Consider the following 22,635-nt stretch of genomic DNA (forward strand, 5'->3'; position numbering starts at 1 on the left):
TCACACCAAAGGTCTTCAGGACCAGATACCCTCAGAGCAAAGGGAAACTGAGTGTGGGTGGCAAGAAGGTTATTGCATGGAGGGACACTGGAGCACAGGTGTCAGCTATCCACCAATCCTTAGTGAACCCCAAATCCATCAACCCAGAGGCCCAAATGATGATTCAACCCTTCAAGTCAAACTCTTTTTAGTTGCCTACAGCCAAGTTGCCTGTCCAGTACAAGGGCTGGTCAGGAATGTGGATTTTTGCAGTCTATGATGATTATCCCATTCCCATGCTGCTGGGGGAAGACTTGGCCAACCATGTGAAGTTAGCCAAGAGGGTGGGAATGGTCACCTGCAGCCAGGCTAAGCAAGCCTTCACATCCAGCTCTGTTCCTGAGCCTTCTACAAGGGCCCAGTCTGTGTTACAAGAGACGCAGACTGAGGTGGTAGAACTGGACCCCATGCCAACATCTGCGACAGCAGTAGTGGATCCAGTCACAGAGACCCAGCCAGAAGCAGCCCCAGAACCATTACTGGTGGAGCAACCAGCACCAGAACCATTTCCAGCACTGAAGCCAGCGCTTGCAACTCCAACAGCAGAGGGCACCACCGAGCCTGCACTGGCAGCAGCAGCTAAACCTGCACAAGAAGCTCAACCGGAGCCTGAAATACAACCTAGTGCACCAGTGGAAAGCAGTTCACAGACAACAGAAACAGCCCCATCACTAAATCGCTTCCAGAGGGCCTAAGTCCACAATCCAGTGAGCAACTGATGTCTCTGGCATCAAGGGAATAGTTCCAGGCAGAGCAGGAAGCAGATGAAAGCCTCTATTCTATTTTTTTGGCCCTTTAAAAAAAAATCCACAGTTTCAAACTGAAATTTAGTTTCTGTCACATTCAGATTCATGTAAGTGATATTGTCAAACAAAAAAAAAGCATCTGTCCTTTAGGTTTCCCAGGCACAAATAATTAATTTGTTACCAACCCTTTGTCCTTCTGCAGATAATAATGGATCAGCTCTGTGCAAACACTATTGTATCTGTTGCACAGCTGTTCAATTTCTATTTGCTTGCTTGCCAGAAGTCAGATTTATAGAAGAGAGAGATCACTCAGAAATCTTTGTCAGAGGCTAAGAGACAAACAGACAGAGAAAGGGGTGGTAGGTGTGGAGGGAGGAAGTCTAATCAATCAGATGTGAATATGTTTATTTGTTTCATCCCCTAAAATCTAAATATGAGGAAGGAATATTTCAACTGGAAAATATTTCAGTATTTATTTAAAATTAGCTAATTGTTTGTGCTAAGCAAGCAAATTTTGTCTGTAACAATGTCATCAATTACACTAAAGATGTGTACTGTGTACATGATGGATGAGTGAATAAGGCCCTGACAACATTCAAATGCTTATCTGTACACCCTGTGAACAGTCCCCATGAAGTAAGTGTAACTATTCATGTGCCTAACATTAATCACATGCATAAGTATTTGTAGTAGTGGGAACTAACTATTTTTGCCAGAGTTTTCTACATTCAATCACAACTCATTCGGAAATAAATGTTATTCAAATGTCACACTTTTCAGCTTGTTAGATTTTTGAATTTTTGGTGATTGTGTTTGTTTTTGTCACCCTCTATCATGGATCAGACATTTAAAAAAAAAATAATTTGTTCAGGCTCATCTCCACACAATAAAAACCTGTCAGATTGCCAAAAGTTATCATAGAATATCAGGGTTGGAAGGGACCTCAGGAGGTCATCTAGTCTAACCCCCTGCTCAAAGCAGGACCAATTCCCAACTAAATCATTCCAGCCAGGGCTTTGTCAAGCCTTACTTTAAAAGCTTCTAAGGAAGGAGATTCCACCACCTCCCTAGGTAACTCATTCCAGTGCTTCACCACCCTCCTAGTGAAAATTTTTCCTAATATCCAACCTAAACCTCCCCCACTGCAACTTGAGACCATTGTTCCTTGTTCTGTCATCTGCCACCACTGAGAACAGCCAAGCTCCATCCTCTTTGGAACCCCCTTTCAGGTAGTGAAAGCAGCTATCAAATCCCCCTTCATTCTTCTCTTCTGCAGACTAAACAATTCCAGTTCCCTCAGCCTCTCCTCATAAGTCATGTGCTCCAGCCCCCTAATCATTTGTTGCCCTGCACTGGACTCTTTCCAATTTTTCCACAGCCTTCTTGTAGTGTGGGGCCCAAAACTGGACACGGTACTCCAGATGAGGCCTCACCAATGTCGAATAGAGGGGAACGATCACGTCCCTCAATCTGCTGGCAATGCCCCTACTTATACAGCCCAAAATGCCGTTAGCCTTCTTGGCAACAAGGGCACACTGACTCATATCCAGCTTCTCGTCCACTGTAACCCCTAGGTCCTTTTCTGCAGAACTGCTTCCTAGCCATTCGGTCCCTAGTCTGTAACAGTGCATGGGATTCTTCCGTCCTAAGTGCAGGACTCTGCACTTGTCCTTGTTGAACCTCATCAAGTTTCTTTTGGCCCAATCCTCTAATTTGTCTAGGTCCCTCTGTATCCTATCCCTATCCTCCAGCGTATCTACCACTCCTCCCAGTTTAGTCATCTGCAAACTTGCTGAGAGTGCAGTCCATGCCATCCTCCAGATCATTAACGAAGATATTGAACAAAACCGGCCCCAGGACCAGCCTCTGGGGCACTCCACTTGAAACTGGCTGCCAACTAGACATGGAGCTATTGATCACTACCTGTTGAGCCCGATGATCTAGCCAGCTTTCTATCCACCTTATGGTCCATTCATCCAGCCCATACTACTTTAACTTGCTGGCAAGAATACTGTGGGAGACTGTATCAAAAGCTTTGCTAACGTCAAGGAATAACACAGCCACTGTTTTCCCCTCATCCACAGACCCAGTTATCTAAGGTGGCCATGCAGAAAATAATACTTTGTAAGGTAATACTTGGTAATAGGAAACAAACATCAACTGGCTAACATCTGCATTTAAATAAAGATGATCGTTCTAAGAGTCATGAGACTACTAGGATATTATATATAAATAAACGCTTTCAGATATTCTTTCTGTCTCTGCTTGCCCAAATCCTAACAAGTTTGAGATGGTTCCATCTACACTAAAGCCATAATATGTGTTTACATTTTCACCATTTCGGTAGCATGTACAGATTTTGTTGTTAAATTCCCTTTTATAATGTTAATGGTTTCTCCTTCCTTACTCTATTTCTAAGGGTCCATGTGTATATGCCTGCCTTCTGACTATTTCTTCACTTCCAGCTTTGTAGCTGCTGTAAGTAGTACAGTAGAACCTCAAAGTTATGGACACTTCAGGAATGGAGGTTGGCTGGAACTCTGAAATGTTCATAACTCTGAACAAAGGAACTTTCTGGCTCCAGATCCATCAGCTGACACCCCATGCCAGGTGTCGGCAGCAGCTGAGCTGCCTACTCAGTGCCAGCATGAGTTTGCAAGCTTCTCCTCCTCCTAGTGGGGTTGTGTGTGAAAACAGCGTGCCTCTGGGAGGGAACTAAAAAACCGCAGGGGAGAGGGGAAGGGTGAAAGCAGCACACTCTAGTGCTGCTCCTGCTCTGCTGGCTCCAGCTGCCTTGGGCTGGCAGCCCCAGTGTCTTGCTGTAAGTGTCTGCCCCGCGGGTGGGGGTGGGGACATGCAGCCCAGCTGTGCGTACCTTTAGGATGCAATACAGGCACAGTACAGTATTTGTTTTTGTTGTTGTTTTTTTTAAGTCTCTGCTGCTGCCTGATTGGTTACTTCAAGTTTCACATGGTGTCCAATTGATCAGTCAGTCTGTAACTCTGGTGTTCGTATCTTTGAAGTCCTACTGTAATATCGTCTTGCAGGGCTTGGAAAAATATTTGCACAGGCACTTCCCCCCTGAACAGCACATCATTTAACATGAGACAGGAAGTGCAACAGACCAACAATAAAGTGTGGTCAAATGTCCAAAGTATATTAACTAAAAAGAAAAAAAAATACATACTTTTCTTCTATTCCATTTGAGTTACAGTAATTGTTGCTGTTATTTGTAAACTATGCATACAGATTTTTTCCCCATATAAATTTGATTTTCAAATTGACCTTGTGACCCTTTAACAAGAGGAGAGGTAAACTATAGAGAGTTTGATGAGTTTACATTTCACATAAACAGCAATGTAGTAATCTTAAAAAAAAAATGCCTGCTACTATATTATAAAACACTAGACAAAAATATATCTAAAGCAACAATGTTTTCTCAGCACCATAAGTTAAAATGCATTATCATTTTGAGTCACTAAAAGAAAAACTGCTGAATCGAGTTTCTTGATGAAAAAATCTTCAAGAAATTGTGGTAATTATTTAAAACAGTGAATATTTACAGTCATTGATTAAGTCTGGTTAATTTATCCTTTAATTTTATTAATCATCACTGGCATGTAGAATGGCAAGTTATCACTGAAAATGTAAACTTTCTTTGCAGTCATTGATTAAGTCTGGTTAATTTATCCTTTAATTTTATTAATCATCACTGGCATGTAGAATGGCAAGTTATCACTGAAAATGTAAACTTTCTTTGCAGGTAGAATGGTTCGGTCTTTGGAGCTGGATTGTATTCAGCCCTGCACAGTTGCACAAAGAGTAAACAAGGAGATTTCCACCTTCTTATACCTTTACTGAGAATTAAAGGATAGTTACAGTCCCTTTATGCACAAGATATGTCTACACTGCAATGTAAGCCCACAGTTAGTAGAACTTGAGTCAGCTGACCTATTTTAGGGAATCCTGGGCTTCAGCATCTGCATTTTATTTTATCCCTATATTAAGACTTTTCTAATCCATGCTTGAACCTAGGGCTCTGGCATCCACACTGCAATGCACAGACCCAAGTCCAGGTAATCATATCCCAGAGCCCCTAGTGCACCCCATTCCCCCAAAATGTGGCTGCATTAGCCCTAGGACTGTGGTGCACAGTGAGAAAACTTGTAGGGTGGGCAGTAAAGTTATCAGGAAGCAGCTCGCTTTGCAAAAGGCTTAATTGGTTCACTCTCCATTGCAAACCCAGGAGACTGTCTCATACTGTGCTTGTATCATAGAATCATAGAAAATATGGTTGGAAGAGACCTCAGGAGGTCACCTAGTCCAACACCCTGTTCAAAGCAGAACCAACCCCAACTAATTATCCCAGTCAGAGCTTTGTCAAGCCAGGCCTTAAAAACCTCTAAGGATGGAGAGACCACCTCCCTAGGTAACCCATTCCAGTGATTTTTCCCTCCATCCAAACTAGACCTCCCCCACTGCAACTTGAGACCATTGCTCCTTGTTCTGTCATCTGCCACCACTCAGACCAGCCTAACTCCATCCTCTTTGGAATCTTCCTCCAGGTATTTGAAGGCTGCTATCAAATCCCCCCTCACTCTTCTCTTCTGCAAACTAAATCAGCCCAGTTCCCTCAGCCTCTCTCATAAGTCATGTGCCGCAGACCCCTAATCATTTCCGTTGCCCTCCGCTAGACTCCTTCCAATTTGTCCATATCCTTTCTGTTGTGGGGGGCCCAAAACTGGACACAGTACTCCAGATGTGGCCTCACCAGTGCCAAACAGAGGGGAATAATCACTTCCCTCGATCTGCTGACAATGCTCCTACTAATGCAGCCCAATATGCTGTTAACCTTCTTGGCAACAAGAGCACAATGTTGACTCATATCCAACTTCTTGTCCAGTGTAATCCCCAGGTCCTTTTCTGCAGAACTGCCACTTAGACAGTTGGTGCCCAGCCTGTAGCAGTGCATAGGATACTTCCGTCCTAAGTGCAGGACTCTGCACTTGTCATTGTTGAACCTCATCAGATTGCTTTTGGCCCACTCCTCCAATTTGTCTAGGTCACTGTGGACCCTATCCCTACCCTCCAGAGTATCTAGAAAATGGGTTATCACTGACCTGAGCTGCTGCCATTAGCAAAAAGGGGGAGAGAGTGTCTTCCAGTTTTTAATAGAGTGGATTTCAGATTGCTGGGATAGAGAGGACTAAGGAAGTTGCCCTATGGAATTGTGGGATACTTCCAGCTGACTCCTAGGACCTGAGTCAAGTGAGGCTGTGTCTACAGTACAAAGCAATAGATCTCAGACCCTGTGTCACGACTTAACTCAAGCTTGGACCCTCCATCCCTGCAGGGTCCTGAGACCCTGTGTCCAAGCCTTGGGTTTGTGCAATTGCAGTGTAGATACAAGGGGCATAGGCTTGAGCCCTGGCTCAAACTCAGGTTTACATTGTAGTCTAGATATACCTAAAAACTACATGAGAGAAATGACCACAGCAGCCCTAGCCTTTTCAAAGGGAGCGGGGTAATCACCCGACCACTACATACTAACCAACAGAACTGAACAGATGCAGAGGGAACTTGTTCCTGTGATATATAGAGAATGAAGTCTTACTTCAGTATCAGGGAGGCTGGTTGAAGATATGTTTAAATATGGAGCTGTAAAATATCTATTCATGTTTCTCCAATCTACTAGACTTCTTTGAAAGTGTCAATAAATAGAGTATGAAGGAAAATCAGTTATTATCATTTATTTTTACTCACAAAAAGCCTTTGATCAAGTTTCTGGCAAGTAGTGCTATCCTGCATTGGAATAAATGTGGGGGGAGTGGGAGGGGAAACAGTGGGAAATCCCAAGATTCTGAACTGAGGTAGGTGTTATCTACGGAGTATTTAATATATTTATTAGATGAAAGACTGTGTTGTAGTACTGATATGTGAAAAAAAGCCAAACATGTCTGAGAACTTAAAAGCTGGACTGTAAAGACCAAGAATTCCAGTGATGATTGAACCTGGTGATATTCTAAACAAAATGATGCTTGTAACTACATCACTTCACACTGACTCAACGTTGTAGGCTCACCGACAGGGTGATGCTTCTGGAATCTTGTATAGAGTAATGAAATCAAAAAAGGGTGGACACATTGAGATGACAAAATTTGCAGATGAGACCATATAGTTTAAGTTAGTCAAGACTAAAGAAGACTGAGGAACACTGGAGGGACTTGACACAGCCAGGCAGTTGGGGATCATTAAAACACAATCTTGAAAAATGCATATTGGATGGAGTAATTTGAAGTACTCATACACATTAATGGATTCTAAGGAATCCATGCAGGAATAAGATCTGGGAATAACTGTGGAGAGCTCATTGAAAAGATTAGGACTATTTAGATTACAGATAAGACACATAATAGGACCAAGACACAGATTTATTTAAAAAAAAAAAAAGAAAAGTACAGAGAAAATCATTTGGAGCTCATGTTTATCCTCTCTCATGATACAAGAAAAAGGGACAGCCAACTAAATTTAAAAGGTAGCATATTTAAAGCTGATAAAAGGAAGGAGCTTATAAACATAACATAACCAACCTTTGGAAGTCAGTGCCAGAAGATATCAAAGAGACTAAGAGCTCAGAAGGATTCAAAAAGGGATTAGTCTTTTACATGGATAATGAAAACATTCACAGTTTCATTTTTGTTTAATAAGGAATATAAAATCTCATTCCTCAGGACATAGGACAACCATTAACTGCTTGAGGTTAGGAGAAACATTTGGTACAAGTTATTGTCAGCAACTTGACTAGATGAACAACCAGTCTAAAATGATATGGTGATCCCCACATTCCTGTGTCAGTACAGATTTGAGAATATTTTCTGGGGAGAATGACATTCAAATCTTTCTTCAGATGCATACTCCTTAATCTCATAAATAGACTCTGACTTTAACAGGACTACTTGCTTGAGTAAGAATTATTCGCAGGGATAATGGTTTACTGGAAGAGGTCCTTGGTTTACTTAACATGTCTTGACTGGGAGATCACTTTGCATTAGCAGAACAAGGTACAGAATCACATGGCCTTGTTATTACAGAGCCATAAGATACATTACAATCTACTAGGGATACCTCACCAAATAATTTCAAGTTTTCTGTATATAATTTTTTTAAAAAAGATAAACTGCCCAATATCAGAAGTGGTGACTTCATTCTGAGCAAACTAAAGAAACAGGATTAAAACTGTCACCCCCCCCCCCTTGCAGCATAGGGTGACAAAGCGTATACTGTAAAATATCATGTTAACTGCAGTACAGAAGAAGCAAATACAGGATTGAAGGAAAGCTTATGGTTGGATTTTTTTCCCTTTACTTTGTTCAAGAGCAATATTGTATTATCATAGTGTAGCTAAATATTAATTCCTTTCATGCTTTTAATGCCAATATGAAACAAGTTAACCTACACTGTCTGCCAACACCACTGCGAGAAAAAAGTGTTTATTTTGTTTTTTTAGACAGCATAACTCCGTCCCTATTTTGGTGTGCGAAGTGTTACAAGGTTTATAAATTAACATATTTAAGAAGAAATATTATAACATCTACAAAGCACCAGTCAATAAAAAATCAGACATTAGTTACGTGGTTATTTGCACACATTGTTATGGCTCTTTTAGAGTCTCATCAAAGTGTAAGGATGAACAATTGCTAAGTTAATATGAATATATAAGCTGAAACACTTATGAAGAACTTTACTATGCTGGAGCACATTTTTATAATTTCATAAATTAAAAAGGAAAACAAAATTTTGCCTGCATTTTCCCCCCTATACTTCAGCTATACTGTTCTGGAGTCAAGTGTAAATCTTCTACAACTAGCACAGACCGCATTTAAGAACTTTTCTTCTAGCTCAAAATTTTGCTCTCCATTAGGAATATTGCATAAAAACTACTGATGAAACAAAGTAGATGTAAAATTATCTACAAGAACCAGAAAGGGATGCAAAACAACAGAAACAACAAAGAACAAATGCCCAGATCCTCGAATTCCCATTGGGAGTTAGGTTCCAAAATATCTTTGAGGATCTGGTCCAAAAAAACCTAATCAGATACCAAACAAAGAGGAAACCCACTTTTTAATGTCGCTCACTTTTAACCCTAAATTCTTAGGAACAATCAGAAAGGGATTGTCAAAACCTAAGTAGAGCCTCTACTTAGGTTTATGGTTCAAATATTACAAAATATATTAATCTGGAAGAATTCTTGAACTGAAAACAAAATTGCTCATACAAAATAACAATGTCACTTATGTCATTTACTCAAACACCAGGTCAAAGTTAAGGGATCGATCTGTTAATGTCCTAGAAGAAAACAGTTAGAAGAAAACATACACAAAATAGTTTATCAACTGGCATCAACCACTACTAGACCAAGACGACATATAAAAACAAGCAAGCTTTTCCCGAAAGAGCATTCATTAAGCCTTTATTCAAGAATCCAGTGCCTGGGACTGGCCATCTCACCAACTACTGTGGTTGTGGTGAGGCCCTTTTGTCATGAAGATTTGCTATCTTGTTTGCAGTTCCTTTCTGCACTGGAGGATTTTTCTATATAATGACCTGAATTGTCCTCTCTGAGATTCCAGAGGGTGGTTTACATTTCTGCCCAAGGAAGCAATCATGCAGGCTTAAGCCAGGCTCTTGTTCAGTCATCTTTCTAGGCAACATTTTTTTAGATTATAAGGGAACTAGCATCGTTATATGAGCTGCAGTGTCACCAGTATCTTCATCACACTCAAAAGGTTTGGTGTCAGTGCTTTCCCAATGTCTGGCCACAGCGAGGGCTTGGATTTGGCCAAGATGACAAACTCTCAATGCAGATAAAGGGCGGGTGATGAAAATACACTGGGGAATGATCTTGAGGGTGTGACAGTTATGGTTTCTGATCTCTTCTTAAGAGAATTTGTTGAAATCATGTGTCAAAGAGGTGCACAGTTTGGAGGTATTCATTGATCCCTAACTACTCCTGGGATCCCCCAGGATACAGATTGTCAAATTATTTCATTTCCTTGTGTCATGCTGGATGTTTGCAAGCATTTCTTTCAGATCTGAACCTCACCACAGCAATTCATGTTTTTATGACTTCCAGTGTACTCTGCATGGAGCTACCAATCAAGATTTCGGATGAAAAGATATGGCATATCTCACACAATGTAAGAGCAGTATTTCATTACAACAGTGCAGCTTCTTTTTTTTTTTTCTTCAAAAAAAAATGTACAAGAACAGAATATTCTTTGTTAAAATTAGATTTGGGGTATTGTAAAAAAAATTGGATCGGTTTCCCAAAGTTTGGAGAGTGTGAAATTCACATCCAGTGTTCTAATTTGGTCTGAACTTTAAATCTTTCCAATTTCTATATAACTTAATCCATAGCACTAAAAGGATGAGTATCCCATATCCTCATGAGGTATGAAGGATAAGCAATGTACCCTCAGAAACTGCCAACTTCAATGAACCCCACCTCCTTCCACATACACAAAGTCATGGTTCGCTTCCAGCTCCACCCTTGCACTCCTTCCTTCTCCCTCCAAAACTGTCTTGCTATCCTCCTGGCTTGTGAGCATTCAAAGTGTCATCAGAAATGCAGCAGGGAAAGTGCCTCCTGCTCCTCTACACTATTTCCTCACTGCCAACCAGCCTCCTGGATATATTGGAGAGAGATGGTGGGACTCATTGGAAAGGTAGGCCAAGAAAACAGAGATAATTGCCAGTAGGGACAAGGCAGGGCCAGCTGAAATAAGACTTCCAGCATAATTCTGACTCCTTCTTTATAGTGTCTGCCACAGACCTGCGGGTTCAGAAATTAGTCTGCCCTACAAGGAAACATTAGTCTGAAAATTAGTCCTTTTCTTAAGGGTTACAGGAAATTCCTAATCTACAGCAGTATGTGTTTGTCTATATTTTATAAGTGATGTATCAGGTTTTTTTCTTTCTTTGGAGCACCTCGTTTTATTTCTCCTGCAGAAATGCTTCAGACTCATTCTAACTTTTATTTTAACAAATATGATCCTTTGCCAGTTCCAGCTGGTATTTTTGATAACTTCTAAAGTGAGCTAAAACTTCCATTTTTATCAGCCACTCATATGCCCTGTGAGAACTAGTCAGGAGGATTTATGTTGTTGAATCAAATGAATTTAATGGAATTGGAAATTTTCAGTTTAAAATTTTTCAAAGCAATCCCAGAACATAAATGTAACTAATTGTTAATATTCAAATTGCCATTTTTTCAAAAGTGTACTTTGAATTGGTTTTGCAAATGTATAATCATTTACATAAATTCGCTAAAAGAGCTATAGGAGATGACATCCAGGGAGGACATCAAACATGACACTGCAAAACCATTCCATTGAAATTTTAAAGGAGAGCAACAGATGCATCTTTTAAAATATAACTGTACCCTCTGCACCTACAGAACCCTTCACTGACACATGAAAACATCTATTTATTGCACAAACTGGCATTTATGCACAATTGCTTGCTTTGTTCAAATGCTTGCTTGTGCACACAAATGTAAATTGACGAAAGAGGCGTACATATATTTCTGCAGTTGCTTCCATTGCACCCTTATTATCAAAATGGTATTTGTGCTAACAGTGATCCCTCTAAAATATTTGTTTTACATTTTATGTATAGACCTTCAAAGAGCCAATTATTATTAATGTGTAGAAAAAACTTAGTTTATAATCTGAAGACTTTATTCAATTCAAGAGTATAACAAAAACTGCTAATCAATCACAGAATAAACCAAATTTGTGTCAAAGGTACTTTTATGAAACTAATGAACACTATAAAGCATGTGCTGTATGACAAACTGCTATATCTATACCATCTGTCTATTTGTCTTTTCACCATATGTCACTATATTAACCGCTAATAACTTTCTTAATATGCCTCATCTGCTCTGAAAAAAGCATGTACTACTTTTACTAAGTAGGCAAGCACAAGGATGTAAATGACACTCTCTCTTCAGTTATCAGTTATATATTTTACCCTTGAATTAATTGGTCTTGTGAAATATATTTAGTTAACATGGTACCTATATACATGCACAAAGATGATCAGCAACTGTACCTTTCCCCATGGATATAAACTTTTTCTATCTTTTTTTTTTAGCTTGGTTGTTAAGCTTCCTTTTTATTTTACATTATTATTCAAATGTCAATGATTGCACAATGCATTCTTCACTGTAGTTATATTTGTAGAAATTATCAAAGATAAATCCCAGATATTGGTTTTCCTTTATACTAATTTATTCAGAAATTTACTGCTACACTTCTAAAGGCTCACTGCACAGAGAAATGCAAGGAAATGTGTTTACTGACAGTTAGCAGGTGGCTGAAGGACATCTGACTGAAAAAACAAAAAAGCTAGTCGGTAATGCCTTTCAGAATTTCCTGAATGGCATGCATGTATTTTAGTGTTGTAGGTATACATTACTATTGATAACATTTTACTACACGTTAATAGAATTTTTTAAGTGAAAAAAGAAATGACAGTGACAATATACAATCAACATTCTGGTAGAGTGACTGTACTGGTGTGACCACTTATTGAACAGCCCCTTGTGGTTAGGTGTGACAATACAGGCATCTATGAGTCCCATTTTGTGGGACACTTAAATATTCCAGATAGCCAACCTACAGCATCCTCTTTCTATGGCTGGTTTAATATCAACTAAAATTTACACAAACCTCAGAGCCCTTAATCACAAAATAATTCAAACAATCGTTCAATAAGGCCTGAACATAAAGTCCAAAAATCATAATTCAACAAGCCATACTTAGCTCCAGTTCTTCAGCTACACCCAAAGATCTTTCTCTGTCAATGTGCTCTACCTGAAGTTGTCAGTCCTCAAGCTCTTTTTGGTCGGAGCTCAGCCCCCAGCCCTGTTTGCTTGTTTGCTTTCACTCACTCACTCACTCACTCACTCACTCACTCACTCACTCACTCACTCACTCACATCCCCAGGCTTTCTAGCCCATGGATATAGTGACAAAATTCAGTACCTCACGCAAAGTCCTTTCATTTTGTTCAAGGCTATTCTTCTTAATTTTGTCAAGTTATGAAATAATATTATTTAATATAACTTATATCATGCAGAGTATGGCAAACTGACTGACACAATTAACATCCATCTTCCCATTGGCCTAGAACACTGAAATTTGGAACATTCTTTCATCCTGGGTTGCTGAGCACCAAAACATTGAAATCCTAATATTTAACTTTCCCATTAGAGTTGACCCAAAGGTCAATCTTCCTGATGGATTTCAACCATTCAAGCAATACAGTTTTGAAATATGGGACATTCATTATGAACTAGTGATTGCATACACAATAATCACAAGTTTGAAACATGAAATTTGTATCATAGGTCACTGAACAGTCATCTGTTTTACTTATTTACTAAAGTGAATGTCTTCCATTAGGCTCTCATTTATGGTAGGACGCCTCCAATGGAAACCAATTGTATTTGTCAGGTTTTATTCAAGAAATGGGTAAACAAATGTAACATCACATGCATTTTAAACAAAAAAGGATTGCTCATTAAAGAAATAAGGAAAAGAGGAGTGAAAACATTGATATATTTGCAAAAGAAAACAAAAAACAATGCAACATTATTTCAGTGTGACATCATTTCAAATGTAAAACAATGCAAAAGAGTAATTGTGAAAACCAACAAACCGTGATAATAGTTTAAGAATTTGTCTTTACCTTTACACATGGGTCTATGATCACTCCATGCAGCAAACACTTCAGCTATCCTCTGACAGGTGATACTTTTTGCCCCCTGCAACACATAGTCTTCATCACAGGAGAATTGTACTGTTGCTCCCAAGCTAAAAATCAGAGTGAGGAAAAAAGAATATACTGAGGTGAGTTTTACAAATAATGAATATTCTTCTTTCTTATCCAAAATTGTATCAGGTGTCACAGATGCAGGCAACAGGAGTTCCAAAATGGACACAAAAATCACCTATTGTTTAGTCTGGCAGACATTTCTTAACATAATGGAAGAGAACAGGAGAAAACTAAAAAAGCATCTCTGGGGGCATCTGTTGACTGCTATTATTCATGAAATGATGTTAATATTGGCTTCAAAAGGATACTGCTTGCCTGCTCTTCATATATGGAGGTAACCTTTGGTGCTTCAGACTTCACAGAGAAGGAAACAGGAACCAAACAATGGAAAGCTGACTCAAAATTTTTTTTGAGGAAACCTAGCAAGCCACAACTGTAAACATATTGTGATTGTGTCTGTGCTCTTAAAGGTAAAAGTCCCTTCTTGTTTCCAATAAACAAAGAAAACAGAAGTAAAAAACAGCCAGCATGGACCTAATATGGTGTTCTGAAACCACTATCTTGTTCTCTAGAATCAGAGATTTAATTAAAAAAAAAGTCTCTAGCTGTTTGTGAAGAACAACTAAATAATGTGACCAAATGTAAACCACGTAGAAACATCCATGTGAGGCTGCAGAGAGCCTGGAACAATAACTCAGTGATGTAATCTGTCCCATTCACCTCAGTGAGATGTTAAGTCAAATATGCAGTAATGACATTTTTTAATGTCAACATTGGTAACAACTCCATTCCTGAAGTAAGAAAGATGTGGGAGAATCACAGATGAGCACAATGTATTGTAAGTGACATTTTGTTTTGGTTCTACAGGTGGATGTTGTTTGGAAAATAGCACCACTTATTTCCCTCCCTCCTCACCCCTCACCCCCAGTCAAGGAGATAATATCAAAGACTCTAGCAAAGTGTCAGGCTCTATCATATTCTGAATATCTGCACAAATGTGCCATCACATTTTAGCAACTCACATGGGTGCACCTTATTTTGTGGGAGGGGTTTGGAAAAGTACCATCCCCTTCCCTTCTTCCCCATGTTACCCCTGTTTTCAGAGGTTAAAAATTTGTGATGAAACTTAGCCCACAACATCACAAAATATTTTTAGGTAGGTGAGCAGTTCCACTAACCCAATGTGACTACTCACATGCATAAAGCTACTCAAATATGGAAGTACTTGCATGATTGGGGTCTAAAAGAGTTTTTTTTTTTAATTTTTAATTTGAGAAATACAAAAGAACACAATATTCCCAGAAGATCTGGAATGAGGGCAGAGCAGAACTCTGTAGAAGTTGAAAAGCAGGAAGACAGTAATTCCTATATTTTTTTAATTTTTTTTAAAAAATGAGATATTGGCAGGTTTTTGCTTCATTTTAATTTCCAGGAAAACACATATGACAGAAAATAAAATATACCATGTTTATGTGATATTTTCTATTCTATATACTGATAATACCACAATTATTACAAATTATAAATTATTATTTATATTATCATAGCATCTAGGAGCCTCAGTTATGTTCTACTCACTGCTACAGAACAAAAAACTTGTTTATGCCCAGTGGAGCTTACAACACACTGATGTGAGAGTAAACATAATGGACTAAATGTCTATTTCCAAATGGTACCCACTATACTTTTGTTGTCATTTCTTTTTGGTAATATATACAGTGCTCTTTTTAAATAAAGAATTATATGCCATAGTAGTTGTCTAAAACTGGTTTAATTTTGTATTGCTCAAGATCACATATTTCATATTAATTTCATTACCGTGATTAACAAAAACTATGTTGTTAGATTATAAACTCTGCAGGAAAGAACCTATTTCTTTCTGTGTGTTGCATAATGCCTAAAACAATGGAATCCTGATCCTAACTGGGGCTTCTGGGTGATGGCATAACATAACTATTTAACAGCAACAACAATAATAATGGCATATTTAATTTCACTACTCTACAGCCAAAATGCTTCTGAAATAAATGTAGTCAAACTTTACTAATTCTGGGTCATTCAGAACGAAAATGATGCTTAAAATTGTTGATTGGCTCTAGTTTTCAAGATATGCTGTTGGGTCAGTATATACGACCCTTGACTTGGGAATGGCGGAGGATAAGTGAGTTATAAAGGGAAGGGATCTCAATTTAAACAAGAAATGACTAAAATACATCTTTGACTGGATCTATGAATAAATCTATGACTGGGTTTGGACAGTACTTGCTTTTTAGGCAAAACAATGAATGATGCAATCTGAAGCTGGTATTGCGTCATACATGATATGAATTGCATCATGTTATTCCTAGAAGTCATGGATGAGGCAATCATAACGAAGCTTACATCACTCTGCTGAACAAATTGCCCTATATCAGCTCTAGAAATCATACAGTGTCATGCTCTCTTATTTGTCAGTGTTTGATTTTGCAAAGGGACGCATTTCTGTTTAGCCAAAGTGAGCAGAGATGCCTCGTACTTGTGTGAACAGTGCAGATAACTTCTGCTGTTTGTGGTGAAGTGACTTTTGCATCACAGAAGCTCAGTATAACCACTATGGTTAAGAAAGCCTATCACCTTTATTTTGGCTGCAAAATTGGAGATCAGGACAAGAGGTGGGCCCCACATATATGCTGCAACACTTGTGCGACAAATCTTCGCCAGTGGTTGAACAGGAAAAAGAAATCTATGCCTTTTGCAGAGCCAATGATTTGGAGAGAGCCAACAGATCATACCAGGAATTGTTACCTCTGCATGGTGCCTCCAGTTGGGAAAGGTGTGTCAAAGAAGAAAAAGTGGACTATGCATTATCCAAACATTTCATCAGCTATACGCCCAGTACCCCACGGAGAAGGACAGCCAGTTCCTGATGCACCAGAATCATTCTCACTTGAGTCGGAAGAGGAAGAAACTTCTGGTTCTGAACCATCAATGTCACAGGACCCACATTTTCTCCCATCCTCCTCCTCTGAACCACACCTCATAACACAAGGTGAACTGAATGACCTTGTCAGGGATTTGAAACTACCCAAGAGTAAGGCAGAGCTGTTGGGCTCCAGACTACATCAGTGGACTCTCCTGGCAGGTGATGTTAGGGTTTCCATGTTCCGTGACCGTCAAAAGGATCTTGTCCCATTCTTCTTCATGGAAGGTGATCTTGTAGCCTGCAACAACATCGATGGTGTGATGGCAGCCCTCAACATCGTTCACAATCCAGATGAGTGGAGACTGTTCATTGATTCATCGAAGACGAGTCTTAAAGCTGTTTTACTGCATAATGGCAATGTTTTGCCATCAATTCCAGTTGGTCATGCAGTCCATATGAAGGAAACCTATGACGACATGAAACAACTTTTGAGGTGCATAAACTATGACCAACATCAGTGGCAGCTTTGTGGCAATTTGAAGGTTGTTGCTCTCTTGCTTGGTCTGCAGACTGGATACACAAAGTACTGCTGTTTTCTCTGCGAATGGGATAGTCATGCAAGAGATTCCCACTACATCAAGAAAGATTGGCCACTCCGACAGTCATTGGAGCCTGGGAGGAAAAGTGTTCCTCATCCACCACTTGTTGAATCAAGGAAGATTTTGTTACCACCCTTACGCATCAAGCTGGGTCTGATGAAGAACTTTGTCAAGGCCATTGACAAAACACAAGCAGCTTTCAAGTACCTCTGTCGAAAATTTCCAAGGTTAAGTGCAGCTAGGATAAAGGAAGGTGTCTTTGTTGGTGCTCAGATTCGTGAACTTCTTTGAGATGATACATTTGACCATGCACTGAGTGGCAAGGAAGAGATGGCATGGAAAACCTTCCAGTTAGTGGCAATAAATTTTCTCGGAAACAACAAGGCAGACAACTACAGGTTGTTGGTGGAAAACCTCCTCAAGGCAGACAAAAGCCTTGGTTGCAACATGTCACTAAAGATACATTTTTTGCACTCTCATCTAGATTTTTTTCCACCAAACTGCGGAGCAGTGAGCGACGAGCATGGCGAGCGATTTCACCTGGACATTGCAACAATGAAGAAACGCTATCAGGGAAAATGGAGCCCATCAATGCTTGCAGACTATTGCTGGACAGCGACAAGAGATGCTCCATTTAATGAATACAAGAGACAAGCCAAGAAGCGCCGAGTAGACACTGAATAGGACTAAACTATGTACATAATAGTTTTTTGCATTTTGTTTCATAATAAATTTTATTTATATAACCCTTTTGCTGATTTTTAAAGTGTTACATAAACAGGACAGGTGAAATATTATCATGTAAAGCAACCATAAACACATGAAAAGACCTAGGTTTACAATTTATGATGAAAACTCTACTATCTACACAATATACATAGGCATAAAATGTAAAAACTTAAATATCTTAGAAACAGTAGCCAATCAGTTGTTTTAATTGTCATATTTGAATTCAGCACATCAAAGTACATAATAAATAGCACATTTTATCTCTGAAGTAGACGACTTCTCAAAAATTGTAGACCAGTGTTATAACTCCAATGCAGCAAGGTATTTAAGCATGTGAGCAGACCCACTGACTTAAAATAACTAATTGTCGGCTTAAAATTACATACTTGCTTAAGTATTTTCTTTAAACAGTGCCTAAAATAATTGCACTCTCTGGGTCAATGAAATTTTAAAATACTAAACATATAACCCACTATGTACTTTCCACCTCTGCACTATTACACACAATAAACCTTTTATTTCAAACAGGTTGTATTGTATCTCGATACATTCATTATTATTGTACCACTAGTTTTGCAAACTCTTTACTTCCCATCCCCCATATTCAACCTTATCAAGGTAGAGGAGTAATCTTTGGTTATAATACACATTCTGGTATGTTTTACAAAATATTTGTTGCCTTTGTAAAAATGTAAAATGTTTTCTCATCTTTGTATAGTTGCTCACTTGTATCCTTAAGTTTTTTTATGTCAGTATTTGTTATTTTTTATTAAACATTGTATGGTACAGGATACCTTTTATATTGAAAAAAACCCAGCAAGTTGCATTTGTTAATTTTACAAATCAGACACCATTTACATCAGCACCCATTAATTCATCTTAGATGTTTTCTTAACTAAATTTTCCTTTAAAAATATTCTTGCTTCCAAATAATGGGATTCTAGTTCACCTGGATCTGGCATACAGGATCCTCTATACAATGGGTGAGATTCTGTGCTGGAGTGGCCCCCAGCATAATTACAGTCCACCATCTAATTTATGGCAGCTTCCCAGGGCTGCCTGATAAGCCACACTGTGGCCTGAAATCTTCACAACTGCATGCTGGGGCCTTGCCCCTGGCATGCCCCTTTGGCCCCCAGCATGCCAGAACTTGTGAGAGAGTCCTCAGGAGGCACCCTTACAGATATCTTCCATAGTTCCTGCTCTGGGGGAATCCTCCATGGCCAGATATTGGGCTTTTAGGGCTCCTTTACCAGTACAAAGAGGCTGCAGCAGGGAGAAGAGCTCACTCAATCTGCTCGTTTGACTCAGCTCTTATAAATCTAAATCTGATTCTGCAAGGGTCTGAATGGTCTGAACTCCTGTTGCAGTGAATGGGAGTTCAGAGCATTCAGTGCCTTGCAAGAGATGGCCTTTAAGGAGTAAGTACTGCATTCCTTATTTGTGCACATGTTTGATTGTTGTAATATGCTTTATTTCTTTATTGCCTGTTTCAATTCAATTGACAGTCAAAAGATCTGGGTGGAGTGGCTGCAAGTGCAGAATGCACAGCTCACACTTCCATTTTCAACTATTGAAATTTAAAGTACAAACATGATGGAGCTAATCATTAAGGAAGAATTATACCGAAGAAAGAGGAGTGAAACTTGTAGAAAATTAGGATCATTTTCCAATTGCTTTAGGACCTAACACAATTGGGCCCCGATCCAGTTTGGGGAGTGTCACGGGGTAGTCTTCCATCTAGGGCAGTAGTGTCTAGTGGTCATCCCACCCCACCCCCTGGAATGGCCCTAATAGATATAAGGGTCCTGTTAAGGAATGGCTCTTGGGGAAGAAATCCTGATACTGTACATTTAAGGGACCAAAGCCTTGCAGAGAGGACAGGACAAGGCTCCCCTTTCACTGAACCAGCTGAGAAGCAGTTGGAAAAAGGAACCAGCTCAAAAGCTGCCTCCCTCCATCACAGCAGGCAGACACCAGTGAGAGAAGACTGGCCTTTTGAACCCTCCAATGGGAAAAGGCTAATTGGAAGATTGTTCAGCTGAAGAGAACTGGCACAACCTCAGCCACAACCAGTAAGAGGGCTGGAGGTGGAACTTCCATTTGAAAAAGAATAAGACTGATTAACCTAAGGCAAAGAGGCCTGAGAGATAACCCTAGCTCCTGTGAGAGGGCTGAGAGGGAACTCCTGCTTGAAGGAGGGAGATATTGCTTGACACTATATAACTTCCAGCTCTTGAGAAAAAGAGAGGGCTGAAGAAGGGGCTTCTGTTTAAAAGAGGGATAAGATAGACTACCCTCTGGCAAGAGGCAACCCATCTCCAGGAAAGAGGGCTGAGGAGGGAAACTCCTGCTCAGAGAAAGGAAAGACTGACTGCTCCCAGGCAACAGATGCAGTTACTCATCACAGCCCAGTTGCTGCGATAAAGGCTGGGAATAGCTTTGAAGGAGTACCATCATAACCGGCAAAGAAGAAGTAGTGAGGAACCATAGATTCCAGGAGGCTCCAGAGACCTGGGGAAGATTTTAAGAAGCTGGACAAAGGTAGAAGCAGCCCAAGGAGAATGGCAGAGGGATTAAAGCAATAGTCTTTAACCACCTGAATTCCTGGGCTGGAATGCAGAGGAGAGGGTGGCTCAGTTTCCCCTATCCTTCCCCAGACTAGGTGGGAAGGTACAGGCATCAGACAGAGAAGAGGTCAAGTAGCACAGGCCCCAGATGGAGATTGAGGACTAGGCTCAAAAGCCATTAGACTTTGGGGTTTCCTGTTTCAGAGACTTTTCTGTTAACCCTGGAAGGGGAATAGATGGAGCAATGACCTGGCTGCTGGGTTAGCCCACATCAAATCCCTGCAACATCACACCTGGACATCATGAGGTACTCTGGAGTCACAGAAACCAGGAGCTCCTGGGCCATAATTAAACATAAAATAATAATAATATTGATGATGATAGATAAACTCATGAAAGGAGGATAATAGCTTGCTGGACTAGTTCAGGAAGGGCCTTCCATGCATAAGGAGTAGCATGGCAGAAAGTATGAAGGGGCTTTTGGAAGAGGAGAATAAACAGGTGATGAAGGCTGCTTGGTGAGTGGAGGTGGCAGCAGACAATTCAGTGAGATGCAAGAGTGAATACGAAGGGAGGATCTCTGCTGGTAACGGCCTTGTTGATAAGGACAAGAAGCTTGCAGGTTAGGCAACGGAAGAGAAGAAGCTAGTGAAGGTGGCTCAAAAAGTGGGTGACACAGTCACAATGATGGATCAGGAAGATGATCTTAGAAGTACCATGGATATGAAGGGACAAACCACTCCAATAGTGAGGTCATGAAAATCTAGACTTATAGATGGGTGAGAGAAGTGGAGATTTCAGTCAAAATAATATGATTTTGAAGACATAGACCCCAAACCAGTATATGAATGTATCTTAGTAGATATCATTAAGAGTCATACTTTTTCAGAAGTCAGGGTCATGTAGTAGTCAGTCTCAGCTGGTTACATGAGATTGGAAATTAAATGCTCCTCTGCTAACATATATTGATCTTGTAAGTATAAATAGTTTGGGGGAATACAAAAAAAACCAATATTGCACTATATCACAGACAGTGTGAGAGGTGATGAAGGCAGTTAATACAGGGTGGGTGATGAAATACTATTCTGGAAAGGGAAATGAATAAGCCTGAAAATAGTACACATAGAAGATCAACTTTAAAAGGCTTAAAAGCTTGAAATAGATTACATCTAAAAATAAATAAAGAAGCCACTGCACAGTGTCCAGAACTGGGGAACAGAATAAAATCTTGTTAAAACAGCTACCATTATAAAGCAAAAAAGACAAGATGAATCAAGCAGCACAACCCTAAAACACTAAATTAATCTGATGGCTACTGAACCATTGCCTACACAGGGAATTCAGACAGTAATGAAACATTCTATATGTCAGAATTTTCACAGGATTCACAGGACTTAAAAAGCGTGGGACTTAAAATATGGCCTGAGAAGTCCAAAAATGCAGCCCTGACCTGCATTTCTCTGTAACTTTATCTGCAAAGGGAAAACAAAGTCTGAATTTCTAGGGAACACAATGAACTTCTCTATCCATAAAGAAAGGTACAAGTAAATATGGTTGGGTGCATTTCTTGTTGATTTTCTGAGTTGGTAACACTTCCTTTTGTTCAAGATGAGCTGCAGATGATCAAGGACACATAATGTGAACTGAACATGAGAGAGAACACGTTCTCTGGACTTGACTTTGTCTAAACTATTGTCAAGGTACAAGAAAATATGAATTCCTCTTTCTGAGGTATGCTTTCACTACAGCCAGGCATTTGGTAAAAATGTAAGGAGCTTAGGTCAAAGAGAAGCAAAGTGTACCAATAGTGGTGACCTGACACTACAAACCTCAGAAACCTCCTGTGGTTTAGGATAATTGTCACATGGAAATAAGCATTCTGAAAGCCCAGGGCAGCAAACCAGTCAGTGATTTAACATGGGAAGGATCGATGCTAAGTCACCATACAGAGCTTCTCATATGTGATGAATTTGTTGAGGCCACATAAATTGAAGATAGGTCTCATCCCTCCCTTGGATTTGGGGACCAGGAAATACAAAGAATAGAATCCCTTTCCTCGATGCTGCAGAGGGACCTCCTCTACAGCTCCCAGCACACACGAAATTTGGACCTGCAGAAAGAGCAGTAGCTCATGAGAGGGGTCTCTGAAGAGGAATGTGATGGGAAGGAGGGATCCACAGGAATTGAATGGCATACGCGATCTC

General features: G+C 39.8%; 1 protein-coding gene across 1 annotated transcript in view; it reads right to left on the minus strand.

The window, feature by feature from the left end:
- Positions 1 to 22,635, minus strand: part of CSMD3 (CUB and Sushi multiple domains 3) — a 1,107,808-nt gene that overhangs the window by 634,826 nt on the left and 450,347 nt on the right. The window contains exon 10 of the mRNA XM_034759587.1: positions 13,545 to 13,669. Within this exon, the coding sequence (XP_034615478.1) occupies positions 13,545 to 13,669 (125 nt within the window). The remainder of the gene's footprint in view (positions 1 to 13,544; positions 13,670 to 22,635) is intronic.

This window comes from Trachemys scripta, chromosome 2 (assembly GCF_013100865.1).
Source record: "Trachemys scripta elegans isolate TJP31775 chromosome 2, CAS_Tse_1.0, whole genome shotgun sequence".
NCBI classification, from domain to species: domain Eukaryota; kingdom Metazoa; phylum Chordata; order Testudines; family Emydidae; genus Trachemys; species Trachemys scripta.